We start from the raw sequence: 16,115 nt of genomic DNA on the forward strand, positions 1-16,115 counted from the left end.
TCGAAGCCTAAGGTCCCCACAGTGGCTTCAGAATTAAAGAAGACAAGGGCTGCCGAGGCTGAAGCTAGAAAGAGGAAACATCCTGAAGCTTCTGATGTCGCTCCCTCCAAGAAGAAGTGCAAAACCAAGAAAGATCGGGCTGCTCCCACAGAGCCCCTTATTGTTGAGCCCATCTCGGTTGCTCGTCCTGCCTCTTCGCATCAAGAACGACGAATGGTAATTCATGAGCCTGCTTCCACAGAGGCTCCTGAAGCTGAAGACATTCCAGCAGTTGACCCCACCGTTGCTGAAGACATTGGTCACCATGACAATGTTGAAGATGATGAAGTCCTTCCTCAGATCGAGCACCAATTGGTATCATCGCCTGTGCTTACGCACAGCAAACTCATCAGCATTGGTCGTCCTCTGACGCCAACTGCTCAGGATGCATCGTGGGCTGATCACCCATAGAGACAAGACACTCCAAGCTCTCCCCAACCGCAAGCTACCCCAACAGTGCAAACTGATGATGACTTTGAGGCCCCGCACGCTCCATCTCCACAAGCGTCGCCCGCATTACACAGGCTTCGCAAAGGACCAAGGCCCCAAGTCACTCCCACAAGGCACGTGTCTGAATCCAAAGCCAAAATGGCTGAAGATGTTCCGGCTACATCAGCCGATGAAGAAGAAGCCCCAAGAGTTTCAAGAGTTGCTACACCCCCCTCTCACCAAGATGTTGTTCTCGAGGAGAACGTGACCGACCCTCTAGCTTCTGAAGTGGAGGTTAACAACCCTGAAGTAGCCACCAACATCACTGCTGACGCCAATGACGTTGTCATGGTTGACGCCAATACGGCACTGAAAGACAATGAGGCGCCAGAAGCCAATGAGGCACGAGAAGTCAATGCTGCAACACCTGAAGTCAATGCTGCCGCACCTGAGGTCCAAGTACCTGAAGCACATGTGGCCCCTGAAGCCCATGAAGACAATGCCAATGCCCCTGTTCCCCCTCCAAGACCTCACACAATGGAGCTGGCATTTGATCGTGGTCGGTCAGTTATGGTTAGATGGCCCATTCTGACTCCTCCGCCTGCTGCTGGTCCATAATTTGAGTACCACGTCGAGCACAGGCCTCAAGTTCAAAAGCCCAAGCCAAGACTTCCACGATTCCCAGGCACTGCCACTTCACCTGGGGTCTTCAATGCAAATGGCTTCGTGGCACATAATACCTTCTTCAATAGCTCCAAGAACCCCTATACAAGACCTCGCATTTCCTCAGATAGGTTCTGGAGCTATCAGCAGCGCAGCTACTATTCATGTGTCCTATACAATCAAGGGCGCATATTTCCACATATACGCCTCGACTCTGAAGCTATAGCTGGTCTGCCCTGCCTCGAAGAAGCATTGGACTGTTTCAGAGATGCTGGTCTGTTGCAGTTCGTCACTGACAAGGAGCATTGGAACGAAGAATTGCTGCTTCAATTCTATGCCACTCTTCATATTCGATGCTACAACAGGGATCCAAAGACTTGGGTCCTTGAGTGGATGACAGGCAATGTCCATCATGAAGCTAAAGCTCTTGATATCATTGAGCTCACAGGCCTGCACACTCCTGGTGAATACTATGAACCGGGTTGTCAACAACATCAAAATGCCTTGGAAAGCATCTTTTAGAAGTCAGAACCCAACATGAGTCAAATGCTGAGCATGATGAAGCTTCTGCCTCATGACGTTGAATACCCATCTGAGTTCTTTGTTGAAGACCTAGAGTACCTGCCTCGCACCATTTACCACATCACCAGGAAGACTCTATGGCCTGTCAAAGGACACTCATCTGCAGCGAAGCTTGAAGGAGCAATGAAGACTTTGGTTTTCTATATCTTCAATGGCATCAGTTTCAATGCTCAAGACTTCTTCATCAGGCAGTTGGCCGCGTCTGGCTCTGACATCTTTGGGTTGAAATTCTATGCTCCATGGGTCATGCGTCTGATCAAGCGTCACTCAGCCTTCAACTATCAGCCGTCTGCGCGCAATCATCTTATATTCTTGCCCGAGGTTGATCTGTCAGTTGAAGCCATTTACCCAGAGCCTGCTAAGGATCCCATTCATGTTCACAATGCTGATCACCAAAGCTTCACCCAGCCCATTGAAGGAATTCCTGCAGTGTCTCGTGTTTATCCCCTTGCTAGAAACACATGTGCCCCTCGTGCTCAAACTGATGCCACTGGTAGCACCATTGCGCAAAGGCCTCGACGACGATCTCGTGTCCTAAATGACCAAGAGCTTATAGTGGTGCTGCATCAGAAACATGACAAACATCACGACTAGCTTAAGCGTCATATGCAAAGCCTCTTGGTGGATGTAAACCGCATTCGCAATCTGGCCACCAAGAATGCATTTGTCACTCATGAAACCTGTCGGAGGTAGTGGAAGAGTTTGACCCTACTCAGTGCTGAAGCTGATCTGCATGACAATGGCTTCATCGAACGCTTCAAGTTTGACTCAACTCCTCCCAGAAATGCTCACTTGTGTCAGACTCCCTCACTTGAAGACTCTGAATACTCGTCCTCAGATGCGACCATAAATGCCAGAGTCATCGATGACCAAGATGATGCAACTTCACCTCCTCCAACTTCAGCGTGTGTCGACACTGCACCAAGTTCCTCTGCACCACCGGATCTCAACGACGACCCTGCTGCCTCGCCTGCACCTCATGGGAACGAGTAGGCGCTCTATGTCTTCAAACCTTTTTGGTCCTCACTGACAAAAGGGGGAGAAGCATATGAGTTGATAGTCTTCAAGCGGGTCCATATGGGTGGTTAATTTACTTTTTGCCACTTTTGCTAAGTGCTCACAACTCTTGTTTTCGATACATTTGGTTCTTTGAGTTGTAACACTTAAACTCGATGGTCGTCTGCTACTTATTTGCTATTTTGTGATGCGATGATAAATTCCGCATGTGCGACGATAAATTCCGCACTTAGATCATTCTGCAGACGTCCATTTTTCATTATGCATGTCATTATGTTCACATACTTTTCATGCATGATGAATTGTCATCATAAGTTGAAGAGGATCTCCACAAGTATAACCTGCCATGTGCATTTGCATACCAAAAGCAAATTACTTATATGCACATCTTCAGGGGGAGCCTTTGCCACTTATGAAGACAATCCCCTATCCTTTACAATTTCATATGTTTTATTCCCCGTTGAAAACTTTAACTAGTTTGTCATCAATCACCAAAAAGGGGGAGATTTTAAGTGCATCTAGTGCCACCCCTAGTTGGTTTTGAAGTATTGACGACAAACTTAGTTGAGGGACTAATGTGTTTGTGAGAATTGCAGGATAACACAGGTAGAAGTCCCTCATTGATTCGGTTTTCCTACCAGAGATGACTCCTAAAAATGTATGAATACATTGAAGTCAAAGGTGGTATGTGAAGACATTCACATTGAAGACTATGACAAGAGAAGACATCGCGTGAAGACTATGGAGCGCGAAGACTTAGCAGTTTCGTCGTTCTGTGTTTTTCTTTGTTGAGTCATAGGAACTACCGCAATGTTAAGTGGGGTCCAAGTGAACCAGTCAGAATGACTGAAGTGATGCTTAACCAAAATCCTATGTCTTCGAGTGAAGACTATGAGAGCAAATCTTGTCCAGAGTTGGATAAGTCAGCTTTTCTTGTAGCCCAAGTAAAGTTGCCGTGTGTGTTTGAAATCTGACTGTTAGAACACGTGTCAGTTCCTTAGTGACCGATGGTCATTTCGGACAAATCAGGTCGGGTTGCCTAGTGTCTATAAATAGCCCACCCCCTACAACCATAAGCAGTTGGCTGCTCAGAGTTAGTGCACGGCTTTTGTCGTTTGAGAGCAACCCACCTCGAAGCCTTTGAGAGAGAATTCCTTGCGAGGATAAAGCCCTAAACACCCAGAGCCAAAGAGTGTTAGGCATCACTGAAGTCTTCCTGTCTGTGTGATCTGAAGACTTATTACACTTGAGGACTGTGAATCCTCCAGCCGGTTAGGCGTCGCATTCTGAGCATCCAAGATTCATTGTGGATCGTCGGTGAACGAAGTCTATGAAGGTTTGCAAGTCTACCTTGAAGACTTACCAGAGTGATTGGGCGAGGACTGGGTGTCCTTAGCTTAAGGGGAATAAGGTGAAGATGAGGTCTTCTGAGTTGAATCTCAGCCTCCCTAACCAGACGTATAGTTGTCACAGCAACTGGAACTGGTCCAACAAATCATTGTCTTCAACAAGTCACTGGTTTCATCCTTCCCTTTCCTTTACTTACTGTTGGTCCTTGTGAAGTTATTGTATGATTGCTTTATCTTTTGTCTTCACTGAGTGACTGCTTGTTCTGATTGGCTTCACAATATCTTCCTACCTGATCTTTACTGCCTAGCTGCTATTAGTCATTGTGCTTTCACTCCATTGAATACTTGACTATGGTTTGCCTAGTGTAGTCTACCTTCCGCTGCATGGTAATAGGTTTATTTTTATCGTTTGTCTTTGAAACTTCCATGTTTTGAAGGCTTTCATAAAAATCGCCTATTCACCCCCCCCCCCTCTAGTCGATCACTAGCACTTTCAGTCGCCCCTTGGTTCTTCCAAGCCGTGTTTCGGAGATCGTCGAGGATGGCCCTCGGATTGGCCTGGAAAGGGGAGAGGAGGCGTCCAACCACCAGGAAGCCGTTGATGGCCTTGCGAGCAGCCTCCATGTCAATGATAAGAGGACGGCCCCCATCCCTCAAACCTTCTCCACTTGCTGGTTTCTTCCCGAAAACATCACTCACGATCTCTCCCTGACCTGCCATGGCACACTTCCCTCGGTCGTGGCAAGATGTAGAAGGAGCAGAGAGCAGATGGTTCTGCAGTGGCGAGAATGATGAGGGGGGACGACCTCTTCCGCACCCACAAATATAGCAAGTCTGAATGCCCTTCCTCATAACCTCATGAACGAAATTGATGCTATTAAACACGAGTAAAAGGCCATGAATGAGCCGCTTCCTATTAACTACAGCGAAAAAACTTCCTCTCCCTCAAATGATTCACAAACGGGCAGAGCTGGATCCAGAATCGAGAACACAATCAAGTCACGTTGAATACTCATACTAAAAACTGGAATGGATAAGTTAACTAGCAGAATAGCAGGAAGAGCCTTTGAATCTCGGGCGGAAATCACGCCCATCTCGTTCGAATCATTCCCCTCCCACCTAGCGGGACTCATGTTTCCTCTCAATCCTATCCTACTACCCTCACAAAGACTCGACGGGATCCCACCTGCCGAAAACTTGGCTATTCCCTTGGAAGATCCCCACTGATTCCTCTCCTTACTATCCAAACTAGAGAGAGAATCTACCAAATAATCAGGATTAAATACCACCTCCTCTGTCCTTAATTTTTTTCCCCAAAACACGTCTCACCGGAACAGCAGTTTCCATAGCGAAATTGGGCCCCGTCGGACCTTCCTCATGTGAGTCGGGGGGGATCTCACCTGCCAATTTGCGGCACAAATCTCTCAATCTTCTCTTTGGATGCTCAAGACATCTTCCCCGATTTTTCGCTTTCTTGATTAAACTCCTTGATCTCTCCCGAAGGACCTTCCATTCCTGGCCGCTGAAGACGCCCACGACGAGGCCATCTTCAGGAGGCGGCGCCCCCTTTTCCGGCGGAGCCGCCGTCGATAGAACGGCCATCTAGGCCGCCAGGATCTCCATCGCCTGGGCGGCCGCGGGAGCCCCCGAGAGACGGGGTCACGTGTCGTGGTTATTTTGCACACATAACATGCCTGCGTAGGGATCGCGGGGAGCGAGGCACTCACGCACAAGGCCACCGGTGAAAGTCCAAAAAAAAAACCAACCAATTCTCTTCAACCAGTTTTCCTTTGTAACGGTCAATTCTCTTCTCTTATATGAAAAGCCTGAACTCCTACTGTTGCTAAAAAAATGATGACAAATTAGCTACTAAGTAAACACTGTGACACCAGCATTGACTGTAATCAGCAATCAATCTAGAAAGCATGCAAGTCTCCTTGCATTCAGATCATTATTCTTACATTACAGCTCGAAAATGCAAGTGAAGGGAGAAGACATACATTCCAGTGCACGTTATTGCAAGCTCAAATACAACATTTGTCAGTATGTGGAAGTACACTACATCAAATGGCGATGCCATTGGGCGGGCTACCGAAGAACTAGATCTCAGTGCAGCACAGGCTTCTGGCACAGATCCACAATTAATTAATCGGCCACAGCATCTTCGGATGGAGTGCTGGCTAGATGCCACGTCATCAAGCCAGAGTTTCTTGCTGCAGACAGTCATGGACAGGAAACATCAGATCATAGTACATTTGTAATCAGAATAGTAAATCAACATTCATCATTTACAGTGATCATTCGAAACAACCAATGGCATTTGCCAAAAAATTCAGCTGTGAGCATAATCGCCAAGCATGAAAAGGCAATGACAACAGCGCCAAACATTCCTAGCTGCCTCAGACTTGGGACATCTATTGATAATCAATGTCAACTATGGAATGAAATGACAGGATTTGTGCCCTTAGACTAACAATTTTGTGGTCAAATCTATAATAAACAGGAGTACAACCAAACAGCAATTGCAGTGTCAATAGTTCAATAATTCCATTAGTCGTTTCTGACATGGATAGTGAGTTCAATAAAACATGGTAAGTGCAAAAGTATATGAGTACAATATGTACCATGATCTAATTTCTTCACCAATAATTCTGGACTTCAAAGGAAACCAATATGCCAGATGTTAAGTTGCTTTTAAACTACGGCGTAAACCTTTTTGTTAGATAGCAAACAATAATTTTGGAATCTAGTACAGAAGTTATACTAAATTAGCGACAATTAATATGGATCGGAGGGAGTACCATTTTTACGGTGCGTCTTTGGCTAGTACAAGCACCGTAAAAATGGTAGATGCCACGGTCCAAACTTCAGTGGAATATATTATCTGAAAGTCGATGAAAGATAAACTTTTAAATCGTGACACATGTAGCACATGTAACAGCATTTGCAGAAGACAAAAAAATCACATACAAACCTTGTTGTTATTTTAATGGAACAATATCACTACAAGCAATAAGGTTATCCAGTATCACATATACTTTTCAGATCCTCAACAACTCTGGCAATCTTCTGAGCCATGGGTGGCTATGGAAGAACTAGATCACAGTGCTTCTTCACATAAACAAATGAATGCTTGGTAAGTGCAATTTCTTATGAAGAACACAAGTTCCCAGTGAGACAAGTAATATAATCAACACAAACAAATGAATGCTTGGTAAGTGCAATTTCTTATGAAGAACACAAGTTCCCAGTGAGACAGCTAATATAATCCACACGACGTTACCAAACTAACATGAATAACATTGTTCACTCTTTAAACACAAGGTGCTAATAGTGAGAATGTATGAAACACCTATACAGCCAGAACTGTCATCTCCGCTTTCCTGATGGCGCCGGTACGCATGACAACCGGGATATGCATATAACAGGAGTATACTCCTTTTTCAATTTAAAAGGAAATGAAGAAAACACCGATACACCAGCAAAACAGCCACGACACGGGCGGGCATGGCGAGCCCAGTTGAAGCCCACGACTAACCCTAACTTCTGCCCAGTAGAAGGCATAGGTGAAGAGGCTGGGCATGGTGTTCCCAAATCTGAAAAATCCTTTCTGGAAACATGTTACGACAATAGCAGGAGACATGTCATTTTGTTAATTATCTATATATACTCATCGTATCACCGTATTGCTCTTTCCAGAAATTGTCATGTCCCGTGTCCCTGGTACTCGTATCGCCGTATCCGTGTCGCCATATCGGTGCTTCGTAGGTGAGAAGTAGTTTGCTTCTCAATCCCAATCTGAGTAGTGGGAGACAATTCCAATCTCGCTAATATCTAGTGGTGCGAGAATCAATTATCATCTTTGTACAGGCAATTCAAACCATTTTTAACTCGTGATTGTAACCATTTTTAACTTGACATGGGAGGAGTCCGTAAAGAAAGATTTGAAGGACTGGAATATCACCAAAGAACTAGCCATGGACAGGGGTGTGTGGAAGCTAGCTATCCATGTGCCAGAACCATGAATTGGTTGCGAGATCTTATGAGTTTCAGCTCTAGCCTACCCCAAATTGTTTGGGACTAAAGGCTTTGTTGTTGTTAACTTGTTGTATTATGACTATTATAAGTTCCCTGTCATCGTTATTTTGTTTCTCGATACAACATGCGTGTACTGTACATAATCAACTAAGACGTATCAAAATTCGAATGTCCTAATATGGGAAACCTAGCAGGTATTGTTAATCTCAGTAGATGAAAAACAAATAATTATACCTACTTTGGCTCAAAAGAGATCATAGTAATTTGACACTTTGGACGCCATAGTAGTATATCATCTCTTTGTCGCCGTTTAGTTTATGAATACTAGCATATCACAACTCACAAGAATATGTTGGGTTCTAAATTCAATTATGCATACAGCCATTTGCAGATAAATATTTTCGAAGTTCAACATTTCAGACAGATAAACTGAGGTTCGGTAGAATGTCAAATAAATGCACAAGACAGATCGCTGGTGAGATGTAAAGGACTGTATAATCTAGAAAACGTGAATGCGTAGATGCATATCCCTGTGGAAGAATGTGCTGTGACAGGCAACTATAGACAGTGCACAATACTACAGGCGGTTTCTGCATCTTGAAAATGTAATGCTAACCAGAACAACCAGTCCATGAAATTATAGTCTAAAGACGAAGAAAAACAATGATTAAAAGTTTAAAACAATGCCAGTGTTGACAACAGTACCTTCTCAGCTGGCCTCAATTCGGCACTGGTGAAACCCTCAGCAACAAGCTTATTGACAGCATCTCTCAGCCTCTCATACTCCTCCTTGACATTGTAAACCTGGTGTGAGATTCTTACATACCCTGTCACTGGATCACTATTATTATCCTTTGCCATCTCTTGCACTTTAACCTGTCTGCTATTGTAGTATATAGGCACCTCAACTTTGAAATCCTTCCTCAACATGGTCCGCACTCTCAGTGCATCATCGTCACTCTCAATGCAAAGACAACTAGGCATCCCTACCATAGCCATGCTTCCACACATTACTGGTGGTGATCCAAGAAATGTCCCCCATGCTTCGGCAAGCATCCTCCCCATCTCAATCACCTTCTCATGGTTCCGGCTGCGTATCCCCTCAATCCCACCTTCAAATCGGTTCACAAAGTGAATAGCTTCAGGAACGACGATCTGGGCACTGTAATCCCGTGTCCCAATCCATCCACTCTCCATAGGTAGCCCATTGCCATATTCATGTGACACAACAGGGTGGTGGAGCTGAGAGGTTATCGGGCCACCCTTGCGGGTGTGTAAGAAAGCCACGGCCGGGGGGCAAAAGAACCACTTGTGGAGGTTGCTAGTGTAGAAATCCGCCCCAATGTCTCGCACATCGACAGGGACTTGCCCAACAGAGTGTGCAGCATCAACAAAAACTTTGTCGACGCCCTCTTGGCGACAAATGGCAACTAGCTCCTTGACTGGAATGAGAACACTGGGCATGGAGGTGATGTGATCAATGACAGCAAGCCGGACCTTACGACCACCGGCCTTGGCAACAGCGAGCGCAGCATGGAACTCCGCGATAATGGCGTCAGGGGAGGTGACGGGGAACGGGAGGGGTACCTCGACGACAGTGGCGCCCGCGCGGGCAACGTAGGCCTGGATAGATTTCTTGACTGCTCCGTAGGCGTAATGGAGCATGAGCACAGCGTCGCCACGAGCGAAGTGCCCCTCGGCAAAGCTCCAGGCGGCATGCTGCAGCACGATTGCAGCAGCGGTGGTAGCGTTGTCGACGAGGGAAATCTCGGAGACGTCCCCAGCGTTGACAAGGGCCGCGACGGCTGCGCGGGAGCGGCGGAGCCCCGGCTGAAGGCCGTCGAAGTAGAAGGCGTCGGGCTGAGCGAGGAAGAGGCGCTGCCAGCGCGCCTGCGCTTCGAGCACGGAGGCCGGGCAGCAGCCGAAGCTGCCGTTGTTGACGCGGGCAACTGCGGGGTCGTGGTGCGCGAACTCGTCGCGGATCTGGGCGACCGAGATCAACGCTGCGCGGGGGCGCTTGGCGCGCGGCGGGGATGGGCCGTTTCCGTTGCCGTGGCCGTTCTCGGAGACCTCGTCAGACGGGATCGACGCCATCGACGCCGCCGCCGCGCTAGGGTTGGGATAGAGAGGGTATGTGGGGTTCGAGTGGCACTGGTCCGGCTGTGCAATGGCGGATTTGGATTCGGGACTCGACTCGGCGTGCCGACCACTCACGCTAGTCTTGTTAGAGCAACTCCAGCACACCGCCCTAAAACGCGGATCCGTATAAAGACTTGCAGTTCACAGAAAAAGGTATATGCGGACGGCACAGGCAAGGTCGGACTCAACCTCGCAAAACGAATTCATAAAAAAATCAGTAAATATGTTGTTTTACGGATGGGTCACGCGAGGTCTACTTAGACACCGCCGCGTCGACCGCAAACCAAAAGCACCCAATTATCGAATTTGACATCGATTTCAACAGCTTAGTTTTATAGGACAAACACAAAAGGAGGTCTTGCAAAAGTGATGACCACGTCCGGCATCATCTTTCGATCTTCACTCCGCGCCAGCGAGTCCATCGAGGTCATCGCAACCATTGAGTCCACCTTCGGCACTTGTTCCAACTCCGACACTGAAATCATTGGCTGGTGCATTGAACGCATCGGCGACATTGGTTCCAAACTCCTTCAAGAAAACATCTCCGTTACTGTAACACGCACTAGCCGACGCAAGCATTCTCCTTTTTAAGATATCTCTTCTTGCCATATTATGTCATTCTTTGATGAGGTCGCCCATGTCATTGCGGTTCAATGTCATGATCTTATTTTTTCGGCAAGCAACTTGAACGTGGCTTTGTTTTGAGCGGCACGTGCTCTTCTCTTCTTAATAGCCGCTTTACGCAGCCCCTCGTCCTTGAGCAATTGTCATTTTTCTTGCTTCTCCCGTGCCTTCCTCTCGGCTAACTCTTTCTTTATCTCCAACATCTTCGCTAACATCAACTCATTTGATTGCACCATGGCATCAATCTTGTCCCGTAAGCTCGATGCTTCATGCTCTCTCTTCATCTTCTCCTTAGTCTTCTTGTCACCATCGGGCTAGTTCAAGTTTCTTGGGCCATCATCATCTTCATTGTCGGTGTCAAAACCGGCGGATCTCGGGTAGGGGGTCCCGAACTGTGCGTCTAAGGTTGATGGTAACAGGATACAGGGGACACAAAGTTTTACCCAGGTTCGGGCCCTCTTGATGGAGATAATATCCTACGTCCTGCTTGATTGATATTGATGAATATGGGGGTTACAAGAGTTGATCTACCACAAGATCATAATAGCTAAACCCTATAAGTCTAGCATGTTAGATTATGATTGTCTCTACGGACTAAACCCTCCGGTTTATATAGACACCGGAGGGGCCTAGGGTTGTACAAAGTCGGTTACAGAGAAAGGAATCTTCATATCCGCACGCTACGCTTGCCATCCACGCCAAGGAGAGTCCCATCCGGACACGGGAGAGAGTCTTCTGTCTTGTATCTTCATAGCCCATCAGTCCGGCCCATATCACACAAGCCGGACGCCTGAGGACCCCTTAATCCAGGACTCCCTCAGTAGCCCCTGAATCAGGCTTCAATGACGAGGTGTCCGGCATGCAGATTGTCTTCGGCATTGCAAGGCGGGTTCCTCCTCCGAATACTCCAAAACAGCTCTCGAACACAGAGAACGTGTCCGGCTCTGTAAAACAAACACCACATATATCCGCAGAGAGTATAATATTTTATGAGTCCGATCCACTGACAACTTTTGTAGCGTGACATCATGTCATAGCCCGGTCATTATTTTGAACCGTTTTTAGCCTCTCGCTCCATGTTTCAAGATGTGGTTTTATTGCCACGTCTTGTCAAAGCAAAGATCGTGTCCCCTTATTGCGGGATTCTCATCAATACGGGCGTGAGTAATCCAACCGCGCCGCCTGCACGATCCTTGGGGAATAAGCAAGTTTTAAGGCGAGTGGGGAGGCGCTTGATATTCACTGCCTTTATAAAGGGATAAGGATTCACCTCTTTCACCCACGCCCTCTTCCTCTCTGCCCATCCATTCTCGAGCTCCAGCGCCCAAGTTTCCATCCCTTCCACCTCAAAAAAAGCACTCCAGCCATGTCCGAATTTGGAGCGCAAGGCAAGTGGATGGTTTCCTCCGTCCAGGAGAAGGACATCACCAGGCTCCGGGAGGACGGGTACCTAGCCAAGGAAATCGCCCACCGTCTTCTGGCCAAGGGACAGATCATCCCCACCCCATAGCCCCACGAGAGGGTCGTGTTCATCCCCCACTTCATCCGTGGGTTGGGATTTCCTCCCCGCCCATTCGTCCACGGGCTCATGTTCTACTACGGGCTGGATTCCCACGATCTGGCCCCCAACTCCTTCCTTAGTATCTCGGCATTTATTGTCGTGTGCGAGGCCTTCCTCCGTATCCCTCCCCACTTTGGACTGTGGCTGAAGGTCTTCAACATGAAGCCGAAGGTGGTGGATGGCCAACATGCAGAGTGCGGAGGCGCCATGGTGAGAAAGCTGCCCAATGTCACATGGCCCAAAGGTACCTTCGTGGAGACCTCAAGGGGTGGCAACGACAGTGGTTCTATGTCACAGAGCCTCGTGATGCCACCTGGGCTGCGGCTCCCAAATTTCAGTCTGGATCCCCGATGCGGCTCACCTCCTGGCTAGAGAAGGGCCTGGACTGGTCTTCGTCGGACGAGCTGACAGCACTCCAGACGGGCAACAAGCGCATGGTGGACAAGGACGTCAAGCTTGTCAACGTGATTCAGGTGATGCTCGCTCGCCGGATCCTGCCGTGCCAAAGTTGGACTTGCCACTTGTGGGATTCGATCCGGCCAAGCACCGGACCTTGCAACAGTTCTTTAGCACTACGCACGAAGACATCTGGAAGGTGCTCTTCAAGGCCAACGAGACGTGGCCGGCGATGACCGAGGACCGTTGGCACGACCTGGCCCATTCCACTAGTGCGGTAAGTTTTCCGTATTTCAAGGTGTACCCTTTACTTGCATACTCAAGGAAGATGTCTAAGCTTCTCTATTTATTGTTTCAGGGCTGGACAAAGAAGGCGGAGTGGATTCAGTGTCCAGCTCCACTGCCCGAAGGACCAGCTATCCCGCTTCTGACGAAGATGCTGGTTCCGGCGCCCTATCAAGCACCGGAGAAGAAGGCCAAGGGGACCAGGGGTAGTCTCCGCCATAAGGGCACTTCGGACGTGACGTCCGAAGACGCCGACAACCACTCCCCTCCCGCCATCGACGACGAGGAAGAGGAGGAAAGCAATTCTCCCTCTGAGTGGGAAGGAAGAAAAAGGGCGGCCTCCACGCATCTGGAGGCAGAGGCGTCCAAGAAGGGGAAGGCCTCCGCCATGGACAACCCCGCGTGGGACATTGACAGCAGCTCCGAGTGGCGCCCCAGGGATAAGCCCCTGGCCGAATCGTAAGTACTCAAAAATATCCAGCTCCTTTACTTTATAGTTTTAACATGTTGAATCATGCACTTGCATGCCGGCTCGTTCTGAACTCGGGCGATCCTCATCTTCAGAAAACTCGTTGGATCCGAAGGTAATGGACAGCGGGTCCCTTCCGGCGGCCTCCTCTCCCAGGACTGTGGAAGACGCTGAAGTGTTGTCCCGAAGGACACTCCCGACTCAGGGGGAGGCACAGGAGGCCGTCACGGTGGCGCCAGAGGATAATACCTCGGCCGCCGGACACATGGGGAGCAGATCCCCATGGAGACTAGCGATGGGGGTCATCTCCAATTCGGCCCCCAGTCGAATACGATATTGGAGACCTATACGGCTCCGGAATCCGGCAGGCAGCCTCCTTCAAAGGAAGGAGGTGCGCCAATTCCACCGGTGACCTCTGTCCATCCATAGGCACCGGATACTCTATTGGAAGCACTGCAAAGCGCTTCCATTGTTGAGGAACACCATACCCTCATGGGTACGGTGGTTGAGAGGGTTCAGTCTGCCAAGAGCGGACTGACCGAAGCCTGCACAAGCCTTCTAACAGGCTTTGAGGTAAGCGACACAATTATATAAAAAGAATGTCATAGTATAGACAGTAGCCCCTGAGACTATATCCGGTGTTCGGAAAAGAAAAGCTGGACAGAGGATCAAGTAATTTTCGCAGGAGACTAACTAAATATGTTTTATGTGAATGAGCAGGCGTCGTTGCTGGCCACAACCTCTCATGCTGCTGAGGTCTCTGGACTAAAGCAGAGTCTGGAGTGGGCCAAGGAAGAACTCGGCCGTGTAAAAAAGCAGCTAGAAGACAATCAAGGTATGCAATGACCTTGTGCATATCTGGAAGGGATGAATGATTTGTGCTGACTATAGTGCCATGATGTTTTTAGGGGCGGCAACCAAGGTGGAGGCCCTTAAGAAGGCGCTGGTCGAGGCCGGGGAGAGAGCGGCACAGGAAAGAGCCGCCCGTGAAAAGCATGAGGCCAGGGTCGGCAAGGTCCAGCAGGAGCTCCAGGACGCCATGAAGAAATACGAGTCCTTGGAGCGCCATGTTGCGGATCAAGATTCTGAACTCGCCAAGGCCCACCAAAGAGCACAAGATGCCCGGGTTGAAGCCCAAGGCGCCCTCCAGGAGATCGAAGAGGCCAGAAAAATCGCGGCGGGTAAGGCCTTCATTATACAGAGCAAATACGTGAAGAAGAGGTATCTCTTACTAACCCAGATTTGGAGTTCTCCAGGAGCGTTTGCGGATTTACCGCGCAGTGTTGCCGATGCTGCGGAGTTCTTCCGAGCCGAAGAGGGGAGCTCAACGGAGAAGCTGTTCTGGTCGCAATACCTTGCGTCAGAACATCCGATGCCCTTTAGCGATCAGCTAAAACAGCTGGTCGAACTACATAGGGTGGCCGAACTAGCCATGAAGGATATAATAATCTGGCTATGGCCTGCCAAAGTCATACCTAGCAGCTACTTCGGACTCGTGAAGCAGCTGGTCAATGCCTGCCCCCGGCTTGACTTCATCAAGCGGTCGGTCTGCATCGAAGGTGCGTGGATGGCCTTCGCCCGTGTCAAGATACAGTGGGCGAAGATGGACGCCGTCAAGCTCGCGACCGAGGGACCGCCCGCTGGCAAGGAGCACAGCACGCCGGAGCGGTATTTTGATGATGTCCTCAATGGATCCCGAATTGTAGAGGGCCAATGTTCAAAAGACATTATCTTTGAATGAGTACCTTCATGTTATCCCGCCCTGTATGATGAAAACAAGACTGATATGTAATATAAAGCTTGCTGTTTATTTTGGAATTTTACCTCCTGTGCGGTCGTTTTTATTAAATTTGAGAGTTGGCCAGTCATCGGCTTCAGCCCCCACGTAGGTATTATGGGGGTGTTCGGGATGGAATCTAAACACTCTTGATCCAAGAATTTGGTCCTTGAAGGAGGTGTTTAGCGCAACGAACCAGACAATCGGACTATGTGGCTTTATCACCCTCACTTAGCCATAGGAGTTTGACAATAAAAATGTGGGCGCAACCCCTAGTTAGCATGTAATCCGGACTAGGGTGTTGTAAACACCTGATCGGATGAAGGCCGATTCATCGCATAATGCGGAAAAAATCGCAAAAGATTTTTATCCTCCGAAGAGCTAACCAGCTCACACCGCATCATGACAGTCAGTTTTCGGCTTTCTCTACTGAGGTGCTCATCCGGGTAAACCAGGACACAATCGCAGTAGTTCTCCCTTTACTACCCTAGCCGATAGAGCGGAACGTAAGGTAGTAAGCGCAGGAGCCGGGCAACCCAACTATTGACCAAAGACATGATTCGGAACCGATGCATATAATGCTAAATTCGGGGGATGAACTATACTGTAAAAGTGTTCGGACTTGTTGCCGTAGTATGGAGCACAATAAAGCCCCTAGTGAATTATGGCGTACCGAAGTGTACGGATGCAACCGATAAAAATAGCGAGGTAAAATGAAGTAGTAAGCTAGTGCCACATAACTTGAGC

General features: G+C 48.5%; 1 protein-coding gene across 4 annotated transcripts; it reads right to left on the reverse strand.

Annotated features, from left to right (window-relative positions):
• Positions 1-5,973: 5,973 nt before the first annotated feature.
• LOC119268049 (putative L-cysteine desulfhydrase 1) lies at positions 5,974-10,346 on the reverse strand. 4 transcript variants are annotated; one of them, XR_005132820.1, is made up of 4 exons: positions 8,823-10,346; positions 7,054-7,187; positions 6,881-6,963; positions 5,974-6,292 (listed from the first exon to the last, which is right to left on the reverse strand). XR_005132820.1 is itself a non-coding variant. In XM_037549545.1 (2 exons), the coding sequence occupies exons 1-2, from the start codon at positions 10,209-10,211 to the stop codon at positions 6,275-6,277; spliced, it is 1,407 nt and encodes a 468-aa protein (XP_037405442.1). In that variant the 5' UTR covers positions 10,212-10,345; the 3' UTR covers positions 5,974-6,274. The 4 variants fall into 4 exon arrangements, 1 of the variants encoding a protein (XP_037405442.1); XR_005132818.1 differs by having other exon boundaries at positions 7,054-7,190; XR_005132819.1 differs by lacking the exon at positions 6,881-6,963 and having other exon boundaries at positions 7,054-7,190.
• Between the last annotated feature and the right edge of the window lie 5,769 nt (positions 10,347-16,115).

Source organism: Triticum dicoccoides, chromosome 3A, assembly GCF_002162155.2.
Source record: "Triticum dicoccoides isolate Atlit2015 ecotype Zavitan chromosome 3A, WEW_v2.0, whole genome shotgun sequence".
In the NCBI taxonomy this organism is placed as follows: Eukaryota; Viridiplantae; Streptophyta; class Magnoliopsida; order Poales; family Poaceae; genus Triticum; species Triticum dicoccoides.